The sequence below is a fragment of the Ciconia boyciana genome, chromosome 11, assembly GCF_034638445.1.
Source record: "Ciconia boyciana chromosome 11, ASM3463844v1, whole genome shotgun sequence".
In the NCBI taxonomy this organism is placed as follows: Eukaryota; Metazoa; Chordata; class Aves; order Ciconiiformes; family Ciconiidae; genus Ciconia; species Ciconia boyciana.
In genome coordinates this window covers 8,929,324-8,954,626 of record NC_132944.1, presented here as the reverse complement: position 1 = coordinate 8,954,626, position 25,303 = coordinate 8,929,324, and the positions used below count along the sequence as shown (strand labels likewise).

Here is a 25,303-nt window from a genome sequence, read left to right as displayed (position 1 = left end):
TCCACTGAAAATGCATCAAATTTCCAATCTTGGCGACAAGGAAAGTGAGTTTCAGCTGTAATAACTGTCTTGGATAAGATCTAGAGTCAAGCTTGAGGAAAAATTATTTAGAAATCATTTGTTCTCTGTCATGCTCTTCGTATCTTCTTTGACGATTTTCCCTTCTAATAAAATACCCAAATCTCAGTATTAAGAAATGCTGAGAAAAAAGTTCTGGAGCAAGTTTAGTTCTTGTGCAATGCAATAACTGTCCCTGGCATCAGGACAAAAACACACTGCAAAATACTCGGAAATAGCCAAATAGATATTTTTTAAAAACGCAATTATTTTGTATGTAACATCTCAGGCAGGTGCAGCAACAGGGCATCGCCCTGCTCCAGGGGCACGGCGACGGAGCCCCTCCAGCACGCCCTGCAGCAGCCAGGCCCCCCCCCACATCCCTGACCCGGGACCAAACGCTGGCTGGCTGCTCGAGAAGCTCACCAGCGACACGGGGAGCATTGGATCTGCACAGTGGTCTCAGAGGAGCTACTCGTCCCCGTGTGTTCCCTGCCTCGGGGTGGTCGCAGCCGAGCCCCCCCGCCTCTGCCCCCCCGCCCCGAGGGGCTCCAGGGCAGCGCAGCAAATGGCCACATCTGCTCCCTTTACCCCCAGCAGCCAGGGCACTCTTTGGGCTACGTGGATCACATCCATCTTTGTGTCGAGCAATTTGCATCCAGAAATGGAACTGTACACCCACATGCAAATCATCATGCAAATCAACTCTCCTTCGATTTGCGTATGCTGTTAGATTCACGAGGCAGTGCTCAAGTGGACCTGGCAGATCATTACAGTGCAATGCATAGGCCATAAATATACATTTTAATGTCCTTCTTGGTTACTAGTGAGGTAGTGCCTTTAACTTGGTTTACAATGGGACTCAATACCAAAAGCCAAGTGGTATTTAACACCCAATGGTGAGTTTGCCTCTAGTTTCCTCCCCGCTTTTCTTTTCTGGCAGAAGTCTTGGTGGAGAAAAATCTCTCATAGCACTTTTGCACAGATCTCGGTAATGGGAACCTCTGAATGGTTCTACAATATAGGGCAGACAAAAGTAACCATCTATTCAAAAACCAGCTTTAGCTCATTTGAAACCTTTTAGCACTTTGAAACCTTTATCTAAAGCCTTGCCTTTCTCAGATAGAAGCGTCACCAGCTTCAGTCAAGAGAAAGATTGAAGGATGCACTCCCCAAAATACAGTGAATTCTTCCTTAAAGGTCCCTGGTGATTCAACCAACTTCAAGTTTGGAAATACTATCTGAAAATAAAGCAGTGGTTTCCAAGGGATAAACTCCCACACATACAAAGGCCCTTCACAGGGGCCAGAGGACCCTTCTGTTCTGTAAAGCGTCGAGGGGAAAAAAAAAAATAAAGGAGAAAACAAGAAATGGAGCTCACCCCCAGCATGCCCACAGGGACCACTTTGCTCTGGGGTTCACCTTCTCTTGCTTGCAAACCATCGGTAAACCCTGCAGCAGCAGGCAGGATGAGGTCAGGCCACGGTCATGATGCAGCCGTCACGACGCAGCCCTCATGCCGAGGCCCGACGGGACAGCATCACTCTGGGGCTGCAGGCGGGGACGCCCCAGGCCCCGCAGTGCTGCGGCGCGGCACAGCCCTTCTCCCCAGCTGGGAGCGGGGAGCCCTCTGGTCGGCCCCGCCACCCCACGGCTCTGGCACGGAGCACTCGGCCCCTCCACCCAGGGAGCCCAGGGCGCGGGAGAGGTTTATCGTGTTTTCCCACGCACCCGCATCCGTGTTTATTGGGGAAGGTAGGGCAGAAGCAGCCGTCGCTCCGGGGTGGCAGGCGATGGGGCTCAGCCACGTACCGGAGGAGAGGGCTAAAGCGCTTCAGGTGGTGCCTGGTTTGGATTTGTGCCCTGCTACCCACACGGCTATTTCCACCACCCGAAGTGCTGTGTAGGGTTGTCCTTTGTTCTAGTTCAGCTTCCTTGTTCTGGCTTCATCTCCCCCCTGTAGAGACCTGACAGCGTATTTTGGGTGCATCTACACCAGTCTAAGTCATTAGCACAGAAACTGCCCTTCTTCCTTTCCACTTTTCCCCAGCCCTCCCATAAAGATCTCAGCCCAGAGCAGCTCAGCTCTACGTTTCCATCTCATCAGGCACAGGAACGGTTAGAGGATCTCATTGCTTTCAGAAGACTGAAGCAGCAGCCAGTTCTGCAGAAGGATGTGGCTCTGCTCCGGGCTTTGCTCAGGGGCCGTTTTCCTCCGGGAGCAATAAGCTGTGCTAACTCGTTAGCAAGGGCAGCTTTGATGCTGTAACGCTGCAAAAGGCTGCTCCAGTTGATGCCAGGGAAAAGGCACAATACAACACAAATCAGCACAGGTGAAGCCACAGCAGCAGCCATGCGCCCACCGCCACAGCCGTGGCTCTCGCCGCTTCTCTCATGGAAGGCACAAACCCCCCGGACAGAGCTGGGCCACCGGCCACATCCAAATTACTTCCCCTGACCTCGGCCACTGATCTTTAATAAATCTTTACTGGAGCTAATTTAATCTTCAGCCAGAGCTCCGGGGTGTGGAGGGAGCCTTCCTTCGGCACAGCCAGGACGGAGCAGCCCAGGCGCACCCGTTCTCATCGCCGGCCCCCACCTCCGGCACCACCGAGGATGCGCAGCCCTTTCCCTGGCTCAGCAGCGTCGCAGAGACCCGGTGAGCGAACCTGCTCCGGAGGCTCAGCACTTGGCCGGGGACAGGCACGGGGAAGCCCACCAGCCAGCCCTTGCCATTACCACATGCCAGCCTCCCAAGGCGGCTTTCTGCCATCCCCTCTCCCGGCAGGGAGTATTGTCCTGCAACTGGCTGTGCACATACACGCACACACAAGCACACACACAAACACCTTTTCTGAGCTCCTCCTGCACCCAGACCCGGGGAGGACATGACCAGGGAGGAAACACGACCGGGGAGGCAGCCGTGGGCCCAGCCACTGCCGAGTTTTTGCACCGTTTCAGCCATGAGACTGCATGGGTTTTCAGCTGGACCAGGCTCAGCACACACCAGCTCAGCGTCAGGAGAGCAGAGAAACATGTAAACGTGGATTTTTAATTTCTCATGCTCCCTCCAAAGCCTATGGGTCTGGCCACCCATCCAGCTTGAGACCATGAGGAGGAATGAAGGAGCAAACCAAGGACAAGCAGCCTTCCCTGGAGGTCCTGCTCCTGGAGAAAAGGAGAAAAGCCTCCAAAGAAGTGGTATTTTGCCAGCTGCAGTGTTGACCCACAAAACCAGACTCAGCACAGCTTTGGCAGAAACCTTTTTTTACCTGAATGCCAAGAAAGGAAGACACAGATGCGTTATTTTACCTCCACCTCCTTTTTTAATCATGTGGCTTGTCTCCAAAGCCCCATGATCCTCCAGCAAGAGGCATCAGCAAGACCCACCACACAGCCACCTCAGACACCACCATTGCTTCCAAGCTCCCAGAGCTCCAGGGAGAGCTGCCGCTCGGTTCCCGGCTGAGGAGAGGGTGGCCGGGCTCCCTGCAGCCCCCTGCTCCCCCTGCCCTGCACATCGCATCGAGCAGCAAAGCGCCCAACTGGAACAGAGCGGCTCGGCATGCCCCGACCTGGTCCAGCGCCGAGTCTGCTTCCAGGGCACCACGGGCATCTTCAAGCCATTGGTTCCTCCCGCTCCCAAACCCCACGTTGTTCTGATGGGCTTCACCATCCCAGACCTGGCACGGTCCCGCGGTGTGGGGAACGTAGCAGCTCTGTGCAGTGATCTCTCTGATACACCAGATTGGGAAGTACTTACACATATTTGTGTGTATTTTTAACTTTAGAGGGAAATCAACACATATGTAAGCGTGCAGTAGTGTGGAAAGTTAATTTAAATGCAAATGCTGCATTTCCCCCATAGAAATTAAGTAATACACTCAATTTATTGTTTATACTTAAAGTTAATGATTATTACTGCTTCACCCAGGTAACTAGACCTGTTGGAGAAAAATGACTCCGGTCTGAATTTTCAGCTAAGCAGAAACATGCTCAGATGTGGCCACTTGGCATTTTAGACAGGCATCTAATGCTTAAACACAGGGCAGGTGTCCGAGGGGCCCATGCAAACACCCGATTAGCACATCACAGCCAGCCACGCGTGCACGCAGTGGCGGTGGGTAAGGAACGTGCAGGTCTCCTCTGAGAGCCCTGGCATCAGCCCTCCTTCTGCAAACCAAACGCCGGCCGAGCATATTACACGGTTACAAGCACGTGCTGCTCTGAAACAACAGCCCCACGTCGGAGCTACAAACCAGGTATCTGTGCTCGTTATCCCGCCAGAAAAGAGGCTATTACTCAAGCTGAGCAGTGTGCTACCCAAGAAGCACTTAGCATCACGCACGTATTATTAAAGAGAATGACCGCAGGCGCATTACACAGGTAAGGACATACACCTGCACAGGCAGGAGCATCATCAGCCACCAACGGCGCAGGTCTTTAGAGCGCTGCGGCCCCTGCTGAAGGCGGGCTGCTCCGTAGCTGCCCCTTCCCAACACCTCTTTCAGCCCCTGCCTCCCACGCAAGCGGCACTCCGCGCAGAAAGCGAACTGGAAGGGAGGCGCCGGCAGCGGCCCACTCACACGGCCGCAGCTGCCAGCGCCCAGCGGGGTGGGGGGAGAGCAGAGCCGCCGGACCCGGGGCCGCCCCGGAAGGGGTCCCCAGTGCCGCCGCGAACCCGCCGCGGGCGAGCCCGGCGGCAGGCGGGGCCCTCCCCGGCTCTCGGCCCCGCGGCGCCATGCGCGGGGGCCTGTTGCCACCTGCTGGCGGCGGACGCGGCGGCCCCGGGGACGCGTGGGCCTCCCGAGGGCTCCCCGAGAGAAGCGAGGAGCAGCGGCGGGGCGGCCCTCGTCCCGCGCGCGCCTGCAGCACAGCCCGCGCGCGCCCACCCGGCGGGGCCGCGCAGCGCGCGAGGAGCGCGCCTGCCTCGCACGCGCTGCGCTTCACCCGCGCTCGGCCCGCCCGAGAGCGCGGCGGGGCCCAGCCCGGGGCCACCCGGCCGCCGAGGGCCCGGCCGGAGGCCCGGGGGCCTTTTGCCCAGGGAAAGGCGCCCGGGAGCCTGCCCAGAGGTCACTCTGACGGTGCCCTTTGGCGAGGGTGGGAGTAAGGCTGCACCAGTGCCGGGTCCAGCTGCTTACTGGTGCGTGGGGAGAGGCGCAGCCCGGAGTAACGCCAGGAGCCAGCCCTGCGCCCCCCTCCTCTGGGGCCGTGCCCGAAGCCGTGCTAATTAGCCGTAGGAAAGGGCAGGTGGGCCACTGGCCTCTGGAGATGCAGGTCGAGTCCCACCTGCGGCTGAGCCAACCCTCTCCCCCTTAAGGCCCCGGGCAAACCACTGCTAAAACGTTGCCGGCTCTGCTTCTGCAGCTGCCGCACATCAGGGATGGGTTGAAGAAATCAGGGAGGTCTCTGCTCCTCCGCGGTGCCGGGACGGGGAGGAAAGTGAAGCCACGAACCAGCAGCAGAAAAAACAACAGAAAGAAACATAATACAGGCTCTGAATAAACTGCCAGCCGCAGCCTCTCATCAGCTCGGGTGCGAAGTGCACTCTGACTTTACTGGAGCTGTTTATTTAGATATGGAGCTTTTTATCCACTCAGCAGCTGGAAGCGCTGCCCAGAGCCCTGGCTCTCCGGGGGCAGGAGACGGTGTTTATTACTGCACGGGGCAGGGAAGGGTCCTCTGGCCACGCAGGAGTGCTTTGCACCTCAGTCTGCGCCGGGAGCCCAGGGGGAGCTGTGGGGAGGGGCAGAGTCCAGCGGCGGTGGCCAAGGGTCCCCCGTCTCCCCAGCCTGCAGCATCGCCTGCCTTGGGGTGACTCTTCCCCACCTTGCTGCTCCCCAAGCCGGGCAGTGGGACGGTCTCTGCCTCACAGAGATCGCTGGTGAAGGCTGCAACTTAATGCCTGGAGCACCATGCGATGCAGCAGTCAGCAAAGCGGCAATCAATCAGGAAGAATTATAACAAGGACTGAATTAAGAATGTGCACGGATGGGATGAAATTAAATATTAATAGCCACTCATCACTCAAGCTCATCTCTCTTTGGCAGCATGCTTGAGTGGGGCCATACAAGACTTACGTGCAAGGCAATCCACTGGCTAAATAAACGACTCCCGGCTCTCCAGACCGTGGTGTAAGGCCGCCACAGCTGGGTGCTCCTCGTGGTGCCACGACAGCAGGCGGCTGAGGGATCGCACCCGGGCTGATGGCTGCTTGAGCAGTGGCGGCTGCCGCCCAGCTTCGCAGTAACTGCAGCGGGAGGCAGCACCAAGAGAGAGCGGCACCCGGGAGCGAACCCCGGCTGCCAGCGCTCTGCCAGCAGCTCCGGGTAAATCAGCCTGCGGTGAGTCTCACCACGGCGGCAGGTTTGTTACTCCAAACCAGCCTTAACAAAAGTAAGTTTATAAAGCTGCCTATATCCTCAGCCCAGGAACTGAAGTACAACCTTAAACCTGGAGTCGTAGCATCAGGCAACGCAAATGGCAGTGAATAAGCAAGAACTTAGAATAGTTCCAAAAAGGCACGTGGTGCAGGTTTGCCGTGCCACGGCACAGCGGTGGCAGCAGGAGCAGCCTGATGTGACAACCAGGCAATGGCCCAGGTCTGATATGACCCGTGTTGCTCAGAAAGTGCCTCATTTCCATCTTCCAAAGCATCACGTCCAACACTTTAAGTGATTTCCTGGTACCAGGAAACCAGGGTGTCCCCTTCCCTCCTCCCCTCCCCAGGGACAAGCACACAACGCCAGCTTGCCCTGCACAGCCGCGGCAGGACCCAGCCTCCCCTCTGGCCCCGTCGGTCTGGTATGTTACAAACAAGCAGCCTCTGCGGTTGGTGTTTTGTGGGTTTTTTTTCTTCTGTGTGTTCTTGTCATTCCAACTGTTCAGCAGATGGCCTCTACAAAGCCAGCTTCTTCCAGGTATTTAGTCTGGTTCCTGTAGGTTTCCAAAGAGCTAAATAAAATCAGGCATGAAGCCTCTCCCAGGCTGGAGAGGCAACATCCTGCTGCTGCCAGCGTGGGACGTTGCCTCTCTCTCTCTCCCCTCCTCAAATTTATAACCTTTTCCGTTCAAAGTTTAGCCAGAATTGGGTCGAGATGGCCATCCTAGGGCTAATGAGACAGAGCTATATCCTATCATACTGATTCTCTCCTGAGCTATCTTTAGGGCTGTTACCCTTTATTTTCATTAAAAATACATTGTTCCCCAGCATGAACCGTGTTGTTTGGTGCCGAGGTGCCGTATGCATGGCAGCAGGCACTCTGGCCCTGGAGGCCAGCTCCAGCCGTGGAGCCAAGTGACGAAGGACACAGCTCCCAGTCCCCATTTAATATCCCAGTTACGGCACTAAAAGCCTTGCTGTCAGGAGAAGAAAGGATCAATAGCTTAACATGAGCCTGTATTAGTTAGGAGTGCTGGGGATCAGGGACTTTTAATTGGAAATCAATTATCAATTTACTGATAATGTTGACATTTACTCTCAGACAAAGGCTTCATTTGGCTCATTAAGTACCAGCTTTACTGTGGGGGCCTTCTCAACTCAGAGAGAGCCCAGCAGAAGAGTAATTTGGACACAGGACAGGCCTTTGATGAAACCAGCAGTGCATGTGCGTTAGAGGAAAACTGTTTAATTATGTTGCTTCACTTTATCTGGTAATGAATCTCATGGGTTAAAGCCACCATGCCACAAGGTGCTGCACATGAAGTGCAGAGCCCTGGGTGAGGAGTGACCCAGCGTGGCAGGGGGCCGCTGGCGAGGCGGTGGCCGATGCTGGCAGCTGGCAGGGCTGGGCAGGGCTGTGCCACCCGGGCACCTCCACGGCAGGATGCCGGCTGCACTGCGGCAGCGCGGGGCCGAGCCGAGCACATAGTGGACTGCGATGGGTGACGGCCTCCTGCCCTCGCCACGGTTTTCATATCCACTTAGCTGGCTCTAGGTAATTCTTTAAAAGCAAATGCCAGGCCAGTCCCAAAGGCCGTGGTGCCTGGCGGGGATCCGCCGCTGCTGCAGGAAGGGCCTTTGTTCATCTCCTTGGCTTGCGCGGCCCCCTAAGCCCCCTCGCTCCTTCCCTTTGGAAGGAGATAATCACTCTTGTCTTGTTTGCCACAGAGCAAGCACTAAATCATCTTTAAGCTCATTTTGACATCTGCTTTTGTCTGACATCACTTGTGCATTGCAGGCACGCATCCCCTTCCTGGAGCCAAGTGTGACACATCCTCTGGGGGGACAGGGGCTGGGGGGTTCCCCACACGGGGGGCTGGCAGCAGCGGGGGGACACTTGGATTCATTTTTCCAGCAGGCCTGTCATGGACCAGGTGAAGCAGCTCTGGCTGCTCGGCAGCCGACAGCGGGTATTTGTGGGGAGGGGGCAGTTGTTAACAGCAGTGGGCAGAGGACGGAGGCACAGGGCCCTCGGTCCCGGAGGGGCTGTGCCGGGGAGCCACGTCCGCAGGTGGGGGGAAGCAGGGAGACCCCTCCAGGGCAGAGCCGCTCGGGGACCGGTGATGGAGGAGAGGAACGACCCCTGAAGAAAAACACCCTTTGACATGAGAATAAGGGAGCTGTCGCAGATCTCCATCCCTGGAGAGCCTATGGGCGTATGGGCTCATGCGGCAAGTGGCTGGAGGGACGCAAGAGCACCGTGTCGTGGTCCCCCTCTCTGCCCCTCCAGTGATAATTAACGTCTGTGTAATCAGCTTTCGAAAAGAAAAGCAAGCCTACTCTTTCAATGATTCACTGCCAAAGCCACCCTCTACTTTTCGAGAGCAATACTAATCTAATACTCCTGCACAGGCGAGCACTAATGCGCTGAACTGCTGAGGGGCTCATGGCGTGAAGGGTTGGGGAAAAACGTGGCAGCAGCAACAGATCGAGTCTTGATCCCCCCCCAAACACACAAAGGGCGAGCAGGGGGGGCAGCGGGGACGCTCAGCCCAGGTCCTCTTGGGCATTCACCCCCACCCACCGCACGAAGGCTGCTCGTGAGGGGGTCCCTGCCACAGGCACGGCCCCCACAGTGGTGCGGTCCCGCTGCCTCCGTTCAGCGTCACCCCGGCCTTATTGAGCTGACGTTCCTTCTAAGGCACAGACACGCCGAGGTCCCGGGGAGCTCACGCAGGCGGAGGTGAAGGTGAGATCTCTCTGGAGCAGACATAGAGTGCAGCTCCTTGGCTGCCATCCTCACCTACCCCAGTTCCCCACCCAAGGCAGCCTTCCCCTGTGGGCAAGTGATAAACCACCCAAAGGCACTCTCGCCTAGCATGAGGTTTGCAAAGGCATTTAATTGCTCGAATATGGGCGCACACACCCAGGGCTGGAAGTGGTTCCTGCGCCAGGGGCTGGGGGAGCACGGAGCAGCCCTTCCCCACCAGCCCTCACCCCGGGAGTTGTTCACCACACTCACACAGCATCTTCCTCAGCCTTTAATTGCTGCGGTTTCAGTGCAGTGAGCTTCAAGGCAAAGATTTGTTTGAAATAAAATGGAAGAACGTTCCCATTGTTTTTACCTAAATGCACTTTAAATAAAATTTAAAAGAAGAAACAACACCTCTGAAATGCGGGGTACATCTTGGCTGGTGTAGATCAGCACAGGTCCTCCCACACCAATGGAAATGGCCAAATTTACACCCCCTTGGAGGCGTTTTGGTTCTTTTTGTTGTTGTTTTTTTTTTGTTGGCCTACATCTCTTCCCTGCGTATTTTCACCATATGCCCAGGGCTGAGGAAAGAGCCCATCTGTGCTCTCAGCGGTTCGTCTAAACAAACACAGCGGAACACACGAAGTCAGCCATGGCAAGCGACCGCGGGCCTGGGGGAGTGGCAGCCAGGAGATGCGGCCAACGGCACCGCCACTGCCCGCGGCACGGGGAAGGTGCTGCGTGGCTGCTGCACGGCGGCTCTGGAGGAGCCCCCCGGCCACCGCCTCTGACCGGGGGTGGGAGAATGAGGGATGGGGAAGCTGCAAGCACGGGTGTAGGCACAGGCAGGGGTGCCAGCCCACACAGCTCCCAGAGGCAGCAAACATTCTGAAGCCACAGCCAATGTTTTTGAGAAAAGTTAAGCAGTTTTATTCAACGGGATGAGTCCACACCCAGCCAGCGGCTTCATCGACATGGCATCATCAGCATACATGACAGAGGACCCACTCAGACACTCTAGCTGAACGGCATCTCACCACACGTTACAGAGACAACACCAGAGGAGGAGGACGACCGTTACAAAGGGCAGCCAGCCAGCGGTTTCCTACGGCTTCCCGGCGTAACCAAACCCATCCCCACCAGACTACGCAGCCCAGCCACTCAGAAGCAGATCAGACTCGGGACACCTACTGCCACACTGTGAAAACCACAACACTGCTAGTTAAATAACACAGTCCAGGGTTTACAAAAATGACCTACCAGGGGTACCTCAGCCTAAGGAAGAAAGTGCACTGCCATCACCACCCCGGGACCGACACACTTGCACGCACTGCTGAAGAGTCTGTACAGAGAAGAGATTGGCGTGGGTGCCATTGCTTTCGAGTCAGCACCATCGGAGGCGATGCCGAGCCCCAGGGAGGGTGGGCAAGCACCAAGCTGCCCCTCACAGAGGTGTCCCGGAGGTGACCATGGCACCGCGGGATGGGATGGGGCAGGTCTGTGGGGACCCGGCGGGTTCTGGCAGGAGCCGAGCCGGAGGTGGGCACTCGCTCTGCACAGCAGAGAAACAACTGCTCCGTGAAGATGCCCTCCTCTTGGCTGCCGCGTCCCCGAGGAGGGGCTGTGCCGGTCCCTCCGGACCCTCGCCCGGCGGGGCGGCGGGAGGCAGGAGCGTGGCCCCTCGGGGAGGGCGCTCCCACCGCCCGCTCACATCAGCGACTCGACCACAAGTTGTCACAGCGAAAGCTGTGAACTCTCTGAAGCCTACAGTCTTTACGCCTTTAGAGAGGTATCAAGGATCAGGGTAAAGTTACTCATGAAACATGAGCAGGTTCCAGTTATGATACTCCTACAATGTACGTGTTTCAATTTTGTGCCAAGTTAGTTTACAGAAAAATACATTTCTTCCCTTAAATTTACAGTAGTTAAAACTACAATTTGAATACCATATTAAAAAGGGGTAGTTTATTCTTCAACAAAACATCTTGGTTTTCTTTTCTTAAAAAAAAAAAAAATTAAAAAGGACTTGAAAAGCAATCACCCCCAGCACAACACAACTGTACAAAGGAAATAATGATGTGTACAGCTCCTAGGACATTAACTCCAAGCATTTGTTCTGGTGCTCAAAAAGGCACTTAAAGATAAGAAAACAATTGTATTAAAAACCCACAACAAAATGAAACAAAGAAAAATGAAAGGCAATAATTTAATAGAAAGACACTGGAACTTGTACCGTATCTTCAAAAGTAAGAAGGGAGGGGGAAAAAAAACCCCTAATAAACGTGGTTTTGATATCAAGTCATCTTTGAAAGTACATAAAAAAAACCCAGAAGACTAGCAAAGTGAATGTTCTCCAGGAACTAAATGGAAAAAAAAAATACTAATTACTGGCAACGAATACACAGCTCTCGTGCCAAATGGGTTTCTTCCCTCCCCCTAAAAGCACATTTGCTGGTTCATTACTAGACCAGACTGACAGACTGTTTGAACATCTGCTGCCCGTAATGACAGAGGCATTGACCTCAGGGTTAGCCTACGTTAGGAAAGGGGGGAAAAACTATGAAGAAAAATAAACATCAATATGAACTAATTGTGGTAATTACAAATGTCAACAATGTTAATAGACAAGTACATAAACACCATTTCCCCTTACAGCATTTTACGGAGGAACAATGACAGAATCACTACATACAGTACTTCTCCCCCACTGTACACCGAAAGGTTAGCTTTGCGGCTTTGTTTTTTTATTTTTTTATTATTATTATTATTGGGTTTTATTTTTACATTGAGCTACCTACTAAGTGCAAAGATTTGGTGAGTGGCATTGGCTTTCATCTAATCTTAGCCTATTTTTTGTACAGTTTACATGTTAACAGTTACTTTCCAGCATTTAAGCAAGTACAGCAATATATACAGAGTGCCAGAGGCAGGAGTGGGGTGCGTGGAAGGGACACATGCTTTGCACTGGGCACGGGAACAAACACTGGGCCGGTCCCGCCGGGTGCGTGACACCGGGTCCGTACCCAGCGTGGAGGTCCAGGCTGCCTCGCACAGGCATGGGGCGGCTGACGCGCGTGGGCACGTTACGGGTGAGCTCCCCAGCCGAGACGCGAGCTGCCTTCTGGAAGTCAGGCTGCTCCTCCGGCCACGTGCGAGTTGGGGTCTGCAGCGGTGCTGGAGAGAAGAGGAAGATGAAGGGGGCGAACAAAAAAAAAAAAAGCGCGCCCTGGGCAGGACAGGTGACTGCTGGATGAGACAGGAGGGCACGCCAGCTTCTTTGCCCAGGGACAGCCAGAACAGCAGAAATCAGAGATAGCAGGAAGAAAGGATGAACATTTGGGAGCCATTAGTGCGGCTTTTCTATGCAGCTGAGAGACTCACGATGGCCTGTTTCACGCTGGGGTTGTACATGACCATGTGCAAGTGACCAAATTAAACTACGGGTCATTGCATGGAAATCTGTACAAGAAAAAAACTGCAGGAGAAGCACAGAGTGTCTTGAATTCAACACTTACAGAAGAGACTTGATTATCAGACAAAGTACCATGCAATCCCCAGCTCTTTCTGCATATTTTTTCTCTGGGTTAAATGTTCAGAGGAAAAACAAAATGTAGATTCTTTTGCATAAACTCAAACTGTTGTATTATATAGTACAGTACAGAAAGTGCAAAATATCACCCCATCAGATCAGTTCCGCATCTGATATGGTCAAATATGGCTCATGCTTTTCATGCAAGAAGACGCAATCTGAATCAAGACCCTCATGTACTGCTGTGCAACTTCAAATAAAGGAACATTGTTGTACCAAAGCCGCCTCGCCTGTTGAGTCCTATCTGTCGAGATACTATTAGGGTTTTTTTAAAACAAAACAAAAAAAGTGTGTGGGGAAAGGGAAATGAAGCATCTCAAAACTATGTAAGTTACTCTATTTATGCTTTACCACAGGTTTGTCACTAGTCCTTGTTCATTCTGAAATCTTCAAGAAAATCAGAGTTCTGTGGACCCCGCGGTGCAGGCAGGGCAGCACTGTGCCCTGGTGCAGCAGCTACATCCTCCTCCCCACGTGAAGCCGACGGAGCACGCCTTGTTTGCTGTCCCCGCTCCTGCTGGGTGCTGCTGGCCAGGGCGTCAGGGCACACGCGAAGGCGTCTCAGGATTCAGCTTGAAAAGACACTCCAGACGGCCTGCCACACACTGTCATTTATGAATTTCCAGCTCTTCTCCATAGGCCAGCAGTGAACAAAACTGACCGTATCTTCCCCCCGCCTTTTTTTTTTTTAAATGCCAAGAGGCGCAGAAAATAAATTCCAGGATTGGCCTTGTATTGCTTGACACACAGCTGCTACGTACCTCCACGCACACACACGCACACAAATAGCCTGGAAAAAACCCCAAATCAACCCAACATCTCTAGAGAGGACATTTCAGAGCCAGTTTCTGAGGTAAATCTACTACTTTAAAAAAGTCACCAAATTCTGTACACTTTTTTTTTTAATATATACTTCTACATATAGCGTGTATTCTCCAGTGCCAACACGTAGACCCGCCGTCTCCTCCTGCCGTAGGACTGCAAGCTTGGGAAGTGTTTCTGCATGGATGGGGGTGTGTGCACACATACGTACATACGCACACGTATGCACAATCAACCATCAGGCCTAGGCTACACACTTGTCCCCTTTCAGAGAGGTTCCTTTTGAGCACGGTTTTGACTTCCCACTTGGCCGAGCGAGGCTTTGCCGAGCTGCCGGCCCCGCTCCCACCGTCCAGGCGCTGGCTCTCCCCGCCACGTTCCCTGCGCCCCAGCCTACATGGTGCCCGATTTATCCGCCGAGCTGCTGGGGAAGAGCTTCTCGGTGGGGGTGACGGCGGGGCTGCCCACCCCTGAGCTGCTGCTGCTGCTGGAGCGGTGCTGCACCACCGGCCGCACCGGCCGCATCGGCGGGGGCCGCAGCTGAGCCCCGGCCAGCCGGGCCGACAGGGCTGGCTTGAAGGTGGTCATCATCTCTGTGGTAGAGCTGCTGCTGCGCCGCATGGCAGCGTCGGGGTCCCGAATCAGGATGGTGTGGAGGGGGCTGGCGGGCTCAGAGTTGGCAGCGCCTATCGGTGGGTTCTTCATGGGCTCCAGAGTGTCCAGGACCACATCGGGGGCCTGCTTGGCCGTGTTCTGCCTCTCCAGCTCCCGCAGCTCGTTCAGCGCCGTGCTCATGGTCTTCTCGATGTCCTGTGAACGCCACCGACAAAGGGATGTCAGCACCGTGCCACAGCATCGCCCCGCTCTCCTGCACCCCACCCCATGGAGAGGCCCCCTGCCCTGGCATGTGTGTCGGGGGGGGGGGGGCGGGGAGGGGGTGGCTGTGCCTCTGTCCTAAGACAGCCTCCAGGCGAAGCCGGAGCTTTAGGAGAAGATATAAAGCCCCAACGCTGGCCGCCCAAAGGCACCCCACGTCTCCCAGGTCAACAGGAGTTTGGTCACCAGCTCCAAAGGAACAAACCCCGAGCACCACGAGCAATGCGGTGAACATCAGTCTGTCCACATCTCCAATGAGGCAGGACATGTCCACGCTCCCCTGCAGCACTGAGGCTGGTTTTTCCCCAAAAAAGGAGGCCCTGCAGTCTCCATCAGATGTACGGGACCTCTGCTGTCCCTGTGGCTGCAGGGCAATGGCACATGTGGGGCAGAAACACACAAGGATGTATGCAGAGTGAGCAGCACGATGGCAGCTTGCCATAAATAAGAGAGGCAGCGACAAGGCCTCTCCCTGTGTGGGGGGAGGCAGCCAAGGTGAGACCAGCCTCAGCCTCACTGCCCACCCACCTCGGGTCATGTCTCCTAGGCACAGCCTCCATGGGTCCATCCAGAGAGATCCTCCAGAGGGAGAACCCAGTTCAACAAGAAGTGCTCATTTAAAGTAAATTAGCTAAATCGCCTACAACTGTAGTGCTGATAGTCTCATTTGGATATAGAGAGGCCCTAGTCTGGCTTCACTTAAATCCGCCTTAACTGAATTAAGGCCACCAACTCAGAAAGAGACCATCTGAAAAGTGATTTAAGGCAACTGAATCAATCATTTAAAAAGTAGCTCTAGTTAAGTCTCCTTGCTGTCCTTGTGTAGACGAGTTCTTAATTTTATAATGCGTACAAAATGCTTGGTGAGCCTCAGATAATGTTCAGAGGATCAGCAGAAGGGAAATAATTATCAAATTAGCTCCAATTAATTCTATTAAGCTGTTCAGATAATGAGTGAAAATATTCTCCAAGAGCTAAGCCTCAGGACTACCAAGTCCAGCAGTCCTACAGACTGCAAGGTAAGTATTTATTTACATCAGCTGAGTAAGAATCTTTTCCAAGGTTTAAAAAAACAACCCAAAAGCCAAGAAAATTGTGCCTATTGTGCTCTGTCCTTGGTATTCACCCACCCCTCTGGAGGCTCCCGGACCCCACAGCCCTGCACTGCACCTGGGGAACGCAGCCCTGGGCACCGCTGCAGGGTGCCACGCTACTGCCCATCAGCTGAGCCCGGGGACTTCGTGCATGCTGTTATCCCGTCCCGAGGCGGACGTGGTGTCCCAGCTCGGGCCATCGCTCAGGGCACGTGCTGTGCTACAACCGTAACTTTGTAAATTGATCACACCAAACGCAAGCTCTTGATGGACAGAGAAGCTGGGTAGCGTGCTGCAGAGCAAGAGAACAAGGAGCATGGCTGGTGGAAAAGCAAACAGGACAGTAAGAGTTCTTCCTTTCTGCAATCATCATTAATTATCCCACTAAAAGGAGCTGATTCTACATAAAACAGCCTGCCAAACCCTGTGGCACACGAGCTGCTGCCAGGTGGTGGGCAGCAGCCTTCCCAGCAGCTGCACCCCTCCACCTGGGCATCACCAACCGTCCCACAGCTGCTGCTCCCGCCAGAGGGTGGCACGAAGCAAACTGCCAGGAAACTGCTGAAACAGGGGATGCCGAACAGCCTGTCCACAGCACTCCCAGTTCCCAGTCTCAAACTGGCCCAACCCACGGCTATTCGGACACATTGGTGGGGACTGTGCCTGAACTAGGTGGTCCCCGAGAGGCTGGAGAACTCTGCAGCCTGCTCTGTGAAAGGACCATTCTCTGAGATGTCAACAGGTTTGGTATACCCTGACCGATACCTGGCTGGGGTCCTCCTGCCAGCAGTAGAGAGAGGAGACCTGCAGGCTATGCTGCAGGTAACCTGACTTTAACAAGCACCATGGAACTGATGGCCTAATGTGACGCCAATGATGTTGCATGCCTGGAGGCATCATATTGGGATTAGACTAACGTTTTGAGGTCCTAGCTACAAACAGACAGTAACAAACCTGAAGCACTTTTCTCCAAACACTGAGTATCAGTCAAATTCTGATCTGGCAAATCCAGTTTTCTCCTCCTAAGCTCCTTATGGAGTGTCAGATGAAGATAATGCGCTTGCCTCCCTGCGGGAGGTAAGAGCTGCCAGCACATTTTGGTGGTGGATCGAATGCTTCTGCCTATTGTTTTGAAGAAACAAGGTTTGTGGAAGGAGGCAGTATCTTTTATTAGACCAACCGATACAGTTGGAAAAGCAGGCAGGCTGTTGGCTGCTCATTTTTATCTTTAAACCATTGCAGCTACAACAGCACTGTAATTCTGAAGCGTGTTGAGATGGAAGGGGCTCTGCGGTGCTACCCCAGTGACTTTTATTTTAGCCTCTCGATCCCTGGGCACCGAGAGCCACTTCACAACCCTCTTACCTCAGCAAGCGCTTCTGCTTCTAGAGATTTCTGATCTCCGAGACTACTGTGTCTAGTCGATCCACAGGTCGATCTCAGCGGGTGGCCATCAGACAAGGCCTTCCTGTCTGGGAAATTGATGCTGCCTGCACTGCCGAATGTCGCCATTCTGCGCTTTTCAGGACTCTCAATCCTGCCCCTGTTAAGAGGTATTTTGTGGGGGCTGCTAGGGCAGGCCGCTGCTCGAGGAGGAGTGTCTATGCCAGGACCCATCCCTCGGGGTGGGCTGTGGGTGTCCCCCCCGCTTCGACGGCGAGGGATAGCTGCACCGTCAGACCTCAATCTCACTCTGCAAAGAATCCATCACAAGACTACGTCACTGTCCATCAGATCGAAAGCGCCTGGTTGCATGCTGTAAGACAATCGCTCAACTCGGAGTTCAGATCAAACCAAACTCGAGCCTGTCAGCTCCAGAAGACTAAGGCAAGAAGGAAGACAGACATTTTAGCCAGTGCCAAGAAAGGGACAGCATTGTACCTTCTTTACTCATTAAGATCTACATTAGAAATGCACATGAAAACTCCCTCCATGCTCATATTATTCTGCAGTGCTTACTGGAGCCTCCCCTTCTGTCATGCCTTACACCACACACTGACTCTCCCCACACATGAGAGCAACCACCTCTGTGTTCATAGGAAAATGAGAGTTTCCCTACCGGCCCATTACTCCCCCAAAGCCATAGTCCACAATATGATCTGTCGGAGACTGGATGTCATTCTTGGAGGAAGCTTTATCATCCAGCAGTGGTCCGCTGCTTGCCTCGCTGTCCGCCTTCTGGCTCAGGCTGTCAGAGAACGCATCATCCCTAGGAACAGCAGAGCCCCATCAGTAACAGGGCTCTGCCCCAGGAGACAGGCTAGGGCCCAGCCACAACGTGGATCTGAACATCACCACTCCAGCAGCTCCAGACTTTGTTAACAAAGGGCTAGACCAAGGCCACCACTTCAGACAGTACCTGGAGCTTGGAAAAAGTGAACCTCACATCTCCATATCCCCCTGCACTGTAGTTGCCGTTTTAATGAATGCAGGTACGGTACTTGTAACAGAAGCAGCATCTGCGAAGGACCCTGGGATCTGCCTGCAGGCCAGGTGGGCACTGAATAATGCCAGGTCAATGTACACAGGGGGCAAGGCCAATATTAAGCCTGGGTCATGCCACTTTGAGGAGTCAATGATAGATGGGGTTCAGGCACACTGAAGTACAGTATTTAGTGCTTGGCTTTATCAGCTTGAATGAGAAAATCTGAGCCAATACAAGGAAAGGCAGACGTGAACAGGTCCAGATTTCTCACCAAAGTCATTAAACCTCGGAAAATCTGACCAGCTGTTTTAAGTGGCTAAAGCAGACCTCGTATAGGTATGTGATTTTAACATCCTGGATCAACACACGCCACTTTACTCACATGTCTTGCACCACAATGTACTGGTGGGGTATGAGGCCATCCACACCGTTATGTCTCCCTTCCCACCAGTCTTCTGATGCCCGATGGTACAGGAGGAGCGAGGCCCCTTTCTTAAAGGAGAGCTCTCGTGGAGATCGTCCAATGTAGTCAAACTTTGCTATGGCTTCAATCTGCTCCACTTCTGCAACGGAGAGAAGCACAGATAGAGAAAAGCTTAGTTCAACAATCACGAGGGCACAATAAATCCTAGAAAGACCACCATCACATCTCACCAGAACAGCAGTAATGCTGCTGTCCTAGCTTCCCAAGAGCATCTTACACTGAGTATGCACCATCTTATTTTTAGACTGATCAATTCTTTTTTGTTCTTCCAGCCTTCCTAGAATTTCTCACAGACTCACAAGCTACCAGCAATTACAAAAAGCTACAAACCAGATGGGGAGTAGTTGAAATTTCCCTGTGTGCATATGGCATCGTCACCCACACTCCCATTTTCTACCTATAAAGTGATTTCTTCGGTTACAGAACCCCATTATCCTCCAGACTGGGATCTTGGCAAGCTGTGTCAGATACTGTGATCAAAGCCTTGCTTACTTTCTCTTCCTTTCCTTATCCTGGAGACAGTTTGGCCTGAATTACTGATGAGTAACAAATCCCCAGAGAAATGATGGGGATCCCCATAGATACGATGATACCAGCTCTGGCCAGGCAGCTGCTCTGCATCACCCCCCCCCCATCTGCAGACCTTCTCAGCACTCTACCTCACCACTTCTCCACTTTTTCTAATTTAACCTCTACCAAACACCAGGGATTCACAGACTGGGAGCTCAGGGCCTGAAATTCAAGAGGGCTGAGGCGGGACTTCACTTTGGGAGGTCGTGAGCACACCAGGAACCTTTGAGCCCCAGGCCAAGGGCATCACAGCGGGAGCTGCTGGTGCACCCAAAGAGGAACCTGGTTGGCATTGAGGAGCCCATGGAGGAGCCCAGCTCTTCTGCAAATCTGTTTCCATCTGGGAGCACTGAATCCCAGAGAAACCACTGCAGCAACTGCAAAGTAACGACAGCGTTTCTCTCTGCACTGGCAGGAGCAACCTGCACTCTGCCTCACTTCGCTCTGAGACAGGGGTGAAAAAGCAGGCTGCCACTGCCCAACTACCCCTAGCCATTAACGGAGCCAGCAAGCAAGCAGTTAATATACCTTAATTATTTGAGACACCGGGTCATTTTAAACCCCACCTGGAGACTGGCAGACAGGTGATGACAAAGCTAGACATGGCAAATCCACCCAGGTCCTCCAGATCTGTCATATATGGAAACTTGCTCTGCTCCATCTGCCTCATCACTAACTGCAGGCTCAGCATTAGCAGCAACCAGGATGCGCCCCGTCACCCTGCTCAGCGACAAAACCCACACAGAGGAGCAGACACTGGAGGAGGACATGGGAGATGCTGCATCAGACCCCTGCCTCATGCCTTGCCTCATGGGACAGGACAGGTCACTTCAGCAGACTGGTTTTCTCCAGCTTAAAATACACATCCACACCAATACGAGTGGCAGGCTGTTTGGGAGCACTACAGCAGGATCAATGAGGAATGCTCTGGAGGAAACGTAGCAGGGGAGGCAACCAGGAGGGCTCTCACAGCCCTGATAAAATGTTGAGTTTCCCAGCAGGGAGGGTGCATGGGGGCAAGGGAGAGACGAGTGAGGAATTCACAAATTCACAAAAATTCACAAAATAAAGCTGCTCCTCTTCTCCACACTAGCACCGCAGTTAATCACCCAGAAACTCCAATCACAGCTATTAATGTGACCACTCAAGCATAAAATTGGCTAAATGGCAGCTTGCTCTCCTTCATCTTCTAGTCCTGTCAGCTCCTGTCTGTAGCTGAAAGCAGGTCCTGAGCTGTCCGGCCCAGCTGCGCCCTTCCCCTACCCATGGTGCCAGCCAGCCGGGCAAGCCCTCCTGCCACCCGCCAGCCTCCGAAGGCATCAGCGTTTTGTCAGGGCAGAACACATCCAAGGAAACAGCAGCCGTCAGGAAAGCAGAAGAGGTGTTCAGCTCCCCGGTGCCCTTCCACATGGCATAGTCCTGCCATTAAGCATTGTCGTGGGGTTGCACATTCGCCATCCTCAGCAGTGCCAGCGGGGTCTCCTGGACTCACCCCGTGGCCGAGCTGCCGATGCCTCTGGGGTGTGGAAAGCACAGCACTTCCTCCTGCTTTGGTACCGCATCCTGGAGCAAACACGCTTCTTGCCCAGCTCTGCCAGTGCCCCTGTTTCCACACCTGCCTTTGTGATTGCCATGAGCTTCAAAGCTTTTACTGAGAGCCCATATGTGAAACTCCGAGCTGGTTTCCACAGAAGTGCAGGCAGACACGAGCTTACAGAAAGCTGGACCAGAGCCTCCTCCAGAGCATTACGAAACACCGGTGATGCACCCAGTTGCAAGGGATTCACACCCGGCCGCACAGTCCTGGCTCACAACATGTCCTGCTTTGCCCTCTGAAGCTGGCCAGCTCCACCAGCCTGACACGAGCAGAAATGAGCAGGCAGGTACTTCGTCACCAAAGGAAACAGAACTGACTGCGGGGAAAACCAGGCTGCAGCTCGCCCAAATACAGGGGCGTTTAGTTTCTGCCAAGGAGATGGCTGCTCAACAGGATGATCCACAGCACAATGAAACCAGCTGAAAGACCCCCTCACTGCAGAGGGCCCCCAACGGGGCCACTGACATTCACTGTTTTCCCCACAGTGCATCCAAGGGCCCAGAGTGAACAGAGCTGGTCCACCCCCATGTCAGCCCCCTGTCTCCCCTCCTGTTCTCATGAGCCATTTCACACAGTGTGTCCTCACCATCTCATGGCGGCACGTAAGCACAGATGACAAGGAAAAGGAAAAAAAAGTCATATATGGGATTAATGGAATCTCACAGAACAGCTCAAAAAACCGCCCCCTGTACCCTGCCATGGAGTCAGACCATTGCGAAGGTCCATGCGCATCCTATGATGAAAACCTATAAGCAGCATTTATTAATATGCATATGCATTACCAAGCACACAGAAACATCGTCCCCCCACTAAAGTGCCAGATGCTAGTCCAGCCCCTAATCAGACTAGGAGTGAAGTGCACACTGCTTTCCTGCATGCACAGCTTTTCTAACACAGACTTGATTTTCTGTCTGTGCTCACCGTCATCACTGGTGTGTGGCTCCGTGCCATTGTCATGGTCGACCTCATCGATGGTGCCTGGCTCGCTGTGTGGGCTGTCACTGAAATAAAATATACCGTGCTTTCAAAGAAAGAATGAGATTCTGTTCCCAAGGCACTGAGCAAAAGTAAGTTGTTGAGGGAAATTCTTGCCCCAGTGACACTTGAAAGAGTTATGTTTTTAGTTTTTATAGGACTGAGATGGTAGTCTTAAATCACAGCAGATCTCTGAACTTGCTTTGAGAACAGCAGACACCCGGACCACAATCTTCAGGCCCAGAACATCACGTTCTGCTGCTCATGCATCTTACTCGTATTTGGCAAAACAAATATAAAGTGATACCAAGTTAAAATGTTACACTCAGTCATTCACAATGAGTTTTAGTATTTTATCCTCTGCTTGCATCAGTAAGGATGGTGGCAGGTGATCAGCATCAGGGCAGATTAGGTCTCAGAAACATATAAAACTTGCACACAAATCAGTTCAAGTCTGTTATAAATACTGGTTTGTTAAAACTCAGATCTGAATGTCAGTTTAGAATTCCAGCATCCTCCAGACAAATGTGTAATATCACTTACACTTCTAAGGTGGGAGTTTGTTTATAGAGTTTTCCTAATCCAGGTATACCAAGTAGGGTGAACTGTGCACCAGAAAGACACGATGCAATGCAACTGCACATGGCTGATCCCATCCCCGGCTAATGCAAACTCATCTGTCTTCTAACACTGACAAAACAAAAGGAACTGGAAGGTTCAGGTTAACTTCACGCTAAGGGCTTTCGTCCAACTTAGGCAATTATGATGGAACTATGGGACTTTACTCAAAAATTCCAACCTAAGAGGAATTTGGTTAGAATTGACCTAAAATTCTGTTTTGCTCTGAACACACTTCTGTGAATCTGCAGCTAAAATATTCATATTGGAAACAATTTCCTCCTGAAGTTTCTACTGTGGTTTGTAATGCTAAGTCAGCATGAGAAAAATAAAAATAAAGACTCAGTGAAACTGCTCTGTTTTCACTGGCAAGGCTAAAATGAAAAGCTACCTGATGTGTACAAGTAGAGACTAATTGGTTAGGTGTGCAAAATCCTCTTATTTTTCTGAAGGTATTTATAACTAAGAACCATGCAGACAGTATGGTATGGAGTAAGATTCTTAACCAGTGTAAAACAGCACAAGCATATCAAATACCTATCACTTGCACACCTAATTCATAACATTTAACAAGAATAAATGCAAAAAGGCATGCCCCTTTTGCAGAGGGGCAAATTCACCCCAGCACCGTGCTCACCTGCCCTGAATATTAAGTCTGAATTTCCCAAAGCTCTCCTCACACCCCATACTCTCAGGCATCTGCTCCCAAAAGCCCTTCTCCTACACTCGTGTGAGCTGGGGTAAATTCTCTGTCTACCAGGAATCAAGTCAAAGCCCTGCATTTTGTCACAGGTTCTCTCTTAATGTACAGTGCCAGAAGATAACCCTAACAAGGGGATCTGGCTTTAAGTTCTGCAAACAATGAAGTCCTGCCCCCACTCCTTACCAGTACTCCTCCCCTCCAGTCATGCACTTCTCGTAGACAGGTCCTTCCAGCTCTCTGTGGCTGGGGAAGATGCCCTCGTGGTTAATGATGATGGTTTTGATGACCTCATTGACATGGGCTTGGCAGGACACTGGATCCTGCCCATCTGGAATGTGCATCAGAGTGGGCCCAAAGCAGATGGCCAGGTTGTAGGGATCCATCATGTTCTCATCGCTGTACTGTGACAAGCTGCAAGAACAAGCATTAGGGAGGTGCAGTGCCGACTTCCCCGGTTCGCTCGGAAAGATGTCCCACCAACAAACCCCCACCACCCAAGAAAGCAATCATCACTGAGCTGTACATCTTCCCTGAACACACAGCCATGGCTAGGCAAGGCTGAGGAAGGAGCAAAATACAACTCTCCATGGCGATACCAAAAAGGACTCATGCAACAAACACAGGGAAGCCCTGAAAAAAAGGAGGGCAAGGAGAAACTGAGTGAAAAAGGAAAAAAAAAAGACTCACTGATTAAGGAAAGCAAAAAGATATCTCATGACAACGATGACAGCCCGGGGCAGAGTGATGATGATTTGCTGGATCTGGTGCACTCTCTCAGTGGGGTTCTCGATTTCTGGAACACATAGATAGAAAGCACATCTTTAAACCTTCTCAGGACCAGACAACACAGCACCAGAGGGACTTGTTCCATATCTAGTAGCCCACTATGCAAGGAAAACAATAGCCTGTTTCCAGATTTGATCCACTGGTTTGGCACTAAAGTGCAAGCAGAGAATTGAGTATAGTGCTCTTCCATGGGTGAATTCATATGTATGTTCAGATTCAGTATAAACAGTAAATAATGACATTTCCGTGGTTTTGTTTTTAAAATAACTGTTTATACATTATTTAGTTGATTCCCCAACAACTACTCTACTTCTCAAAAGCTTGAGTCAATATGGCACTGGAAAATGGAGCATTGCTTGGTTTTCTAGTGTAGATTTTTAAATTAGGTTTTTATTCACATTACTCTTACGGGTTAACCCGTAAGGGTGAATTCTTATGGGTTAACCCTTCTGCTACAATCTCCCACTGGTCTTAATGGGAATTTAATCTGAACCGGTTCTGAGTCAGCACTTTAAGATTCACTTCTCTCCATATCAGTGCACAAAGCCCATAGCTGCTATCAGAAACCAGCTTCCTTCCATAGGAAGGAGGGTGACTTAAAGCTATCTTGCTTTCAGTGCCAGCTCACTCACCCGGGGACCCCTGCACCGCCCCTCCGCCCTCCTGCAGCCCCGCACCAGGACGGCGCGGAAGCCCCTGCACAGCAGCCTCCTTCGCCTGCAGAGCTGCAAGAGCCCCGCTCCAGCACCGACCTGCCGAGGGGGCTCAGCGCTGCTCCTGCAGCGGCTGGCAGCACATTCCAGCCCCCAAAGCTACTCTTTTTTTTAAGCTAGTATCTGTTCAATATATTATGTAGATAGTTAATCCTGTGGCTTTTATTTTACAGAAAGCAGACAAAGAGTACCAAAGCTTTCCTGAGAGCAGTCAGCCTCAGATGCATGGAATGAACAACAACAGTGGAGAGATGCTTACTTTATTATGCAGGCTCAAACTCTGACATTTGCTAATCATAATAAAATTCACTGACAACATGTAGCTGGGCTGCCATTTGTTCAAAAATTCTGAGCAAAATTTGGCTCCAGTCCAAAGACTGAAATCTTTATAATATTTCATTTTGGAAATTTTACCTTTTGAGGAATGTATTTATCCCATTAGTCCTTACTGGGTTCTCTACTGCTTCACTTTGGTTTCACTTAAGAGGACATTTGTGAAAAAAGAATCAAATAAGTAAGAACAGGATAAAAACCTACAACAATAGATATCTGTTCTGAAACCCAGAGGAACAAACTGTCTTGAAGCACTTGCTTTTTTTCACTTAGCAGAAATGTTTCAACTGGCTGTAATTCAGAGGAATTAATGGAGTAATCATCAATCACTTCACAATACAGGCACACCCCTGAACGAACCTTTGCAAACAAAGCGCCTTTTCTATCCATCTATTTCTCATGTGCATTTGAGAAACGCTTCCGTGTAAACTCTCAGTCCCCATAAGGCAAAAGGAAAAGGCAGCCTTTCATCCGCCACCAGCAAGCCTGGCTTCCCCATCACCATGGCAGGGAATGATGCGGCT

The 25,303-nt window shown here is 52.1% G+C and overlaps 1 protein-coding gene across 4 annotated transcripts in view; it reads right to left on the bottom strand.

Annotated features, from left to right (window-relative positions):
* Nucleotides 1–10,106: 10,106 nt before the first annotated feature.
* The window catches only part of SRGAP3 (SLIT-ROBO Rho GTPase activating protein 3), a 132,010-nt gene continuing 116,813 nt past the window's right edge, over nucleotides 10,107–25,303 (bottom strand). For 2 of the 4 annotated variants that reach the window (XM_072875670.1, XM_072875671.1), the window contains exons 16-22: nucleotides 23,635–23,740; nucleotides 23,131–23,358; nucleotides 21,573–21,652; nucleotides 18,383–18,563; nucleotides 17,635–17,784; nucleotides 16,941–17,268; nucleotides 10,107–14,415 (exon numbers count right to left, since the gene is read on the bottom strand). In XM_072875670.1, the coding sequence (XP_072731771.1) occupies nucleotides 13,999–14,415; nucleotides 16,941–17,268; nucleotides 17,635–17,784; nucleotides 18,383–18,563; nucleotides 21,573–21,652; nucleotides 23,131–23,358; nucleotides 23,635–23,740 (1,490 nt within the window). In that variant the 3' untranslated portion in view covers nucleotides 10,107–13,998. Of the gene's footprint in view, nucleotides 14,416–16,940; nucleotides 17,269–17,313; nucleotides 17,398–17,634; nucleotides 17,785–18,382; nucleotides 18,564–21,572; nucleotides 21,653–23,130; nucleotides 23,359–23,634; nucleotides 23,741–25,303 lie in introns of those variants that run through there. The other 2 variants (XM_072875673.1, XM_072875672.1) reach the window with 2 other exon arrangements.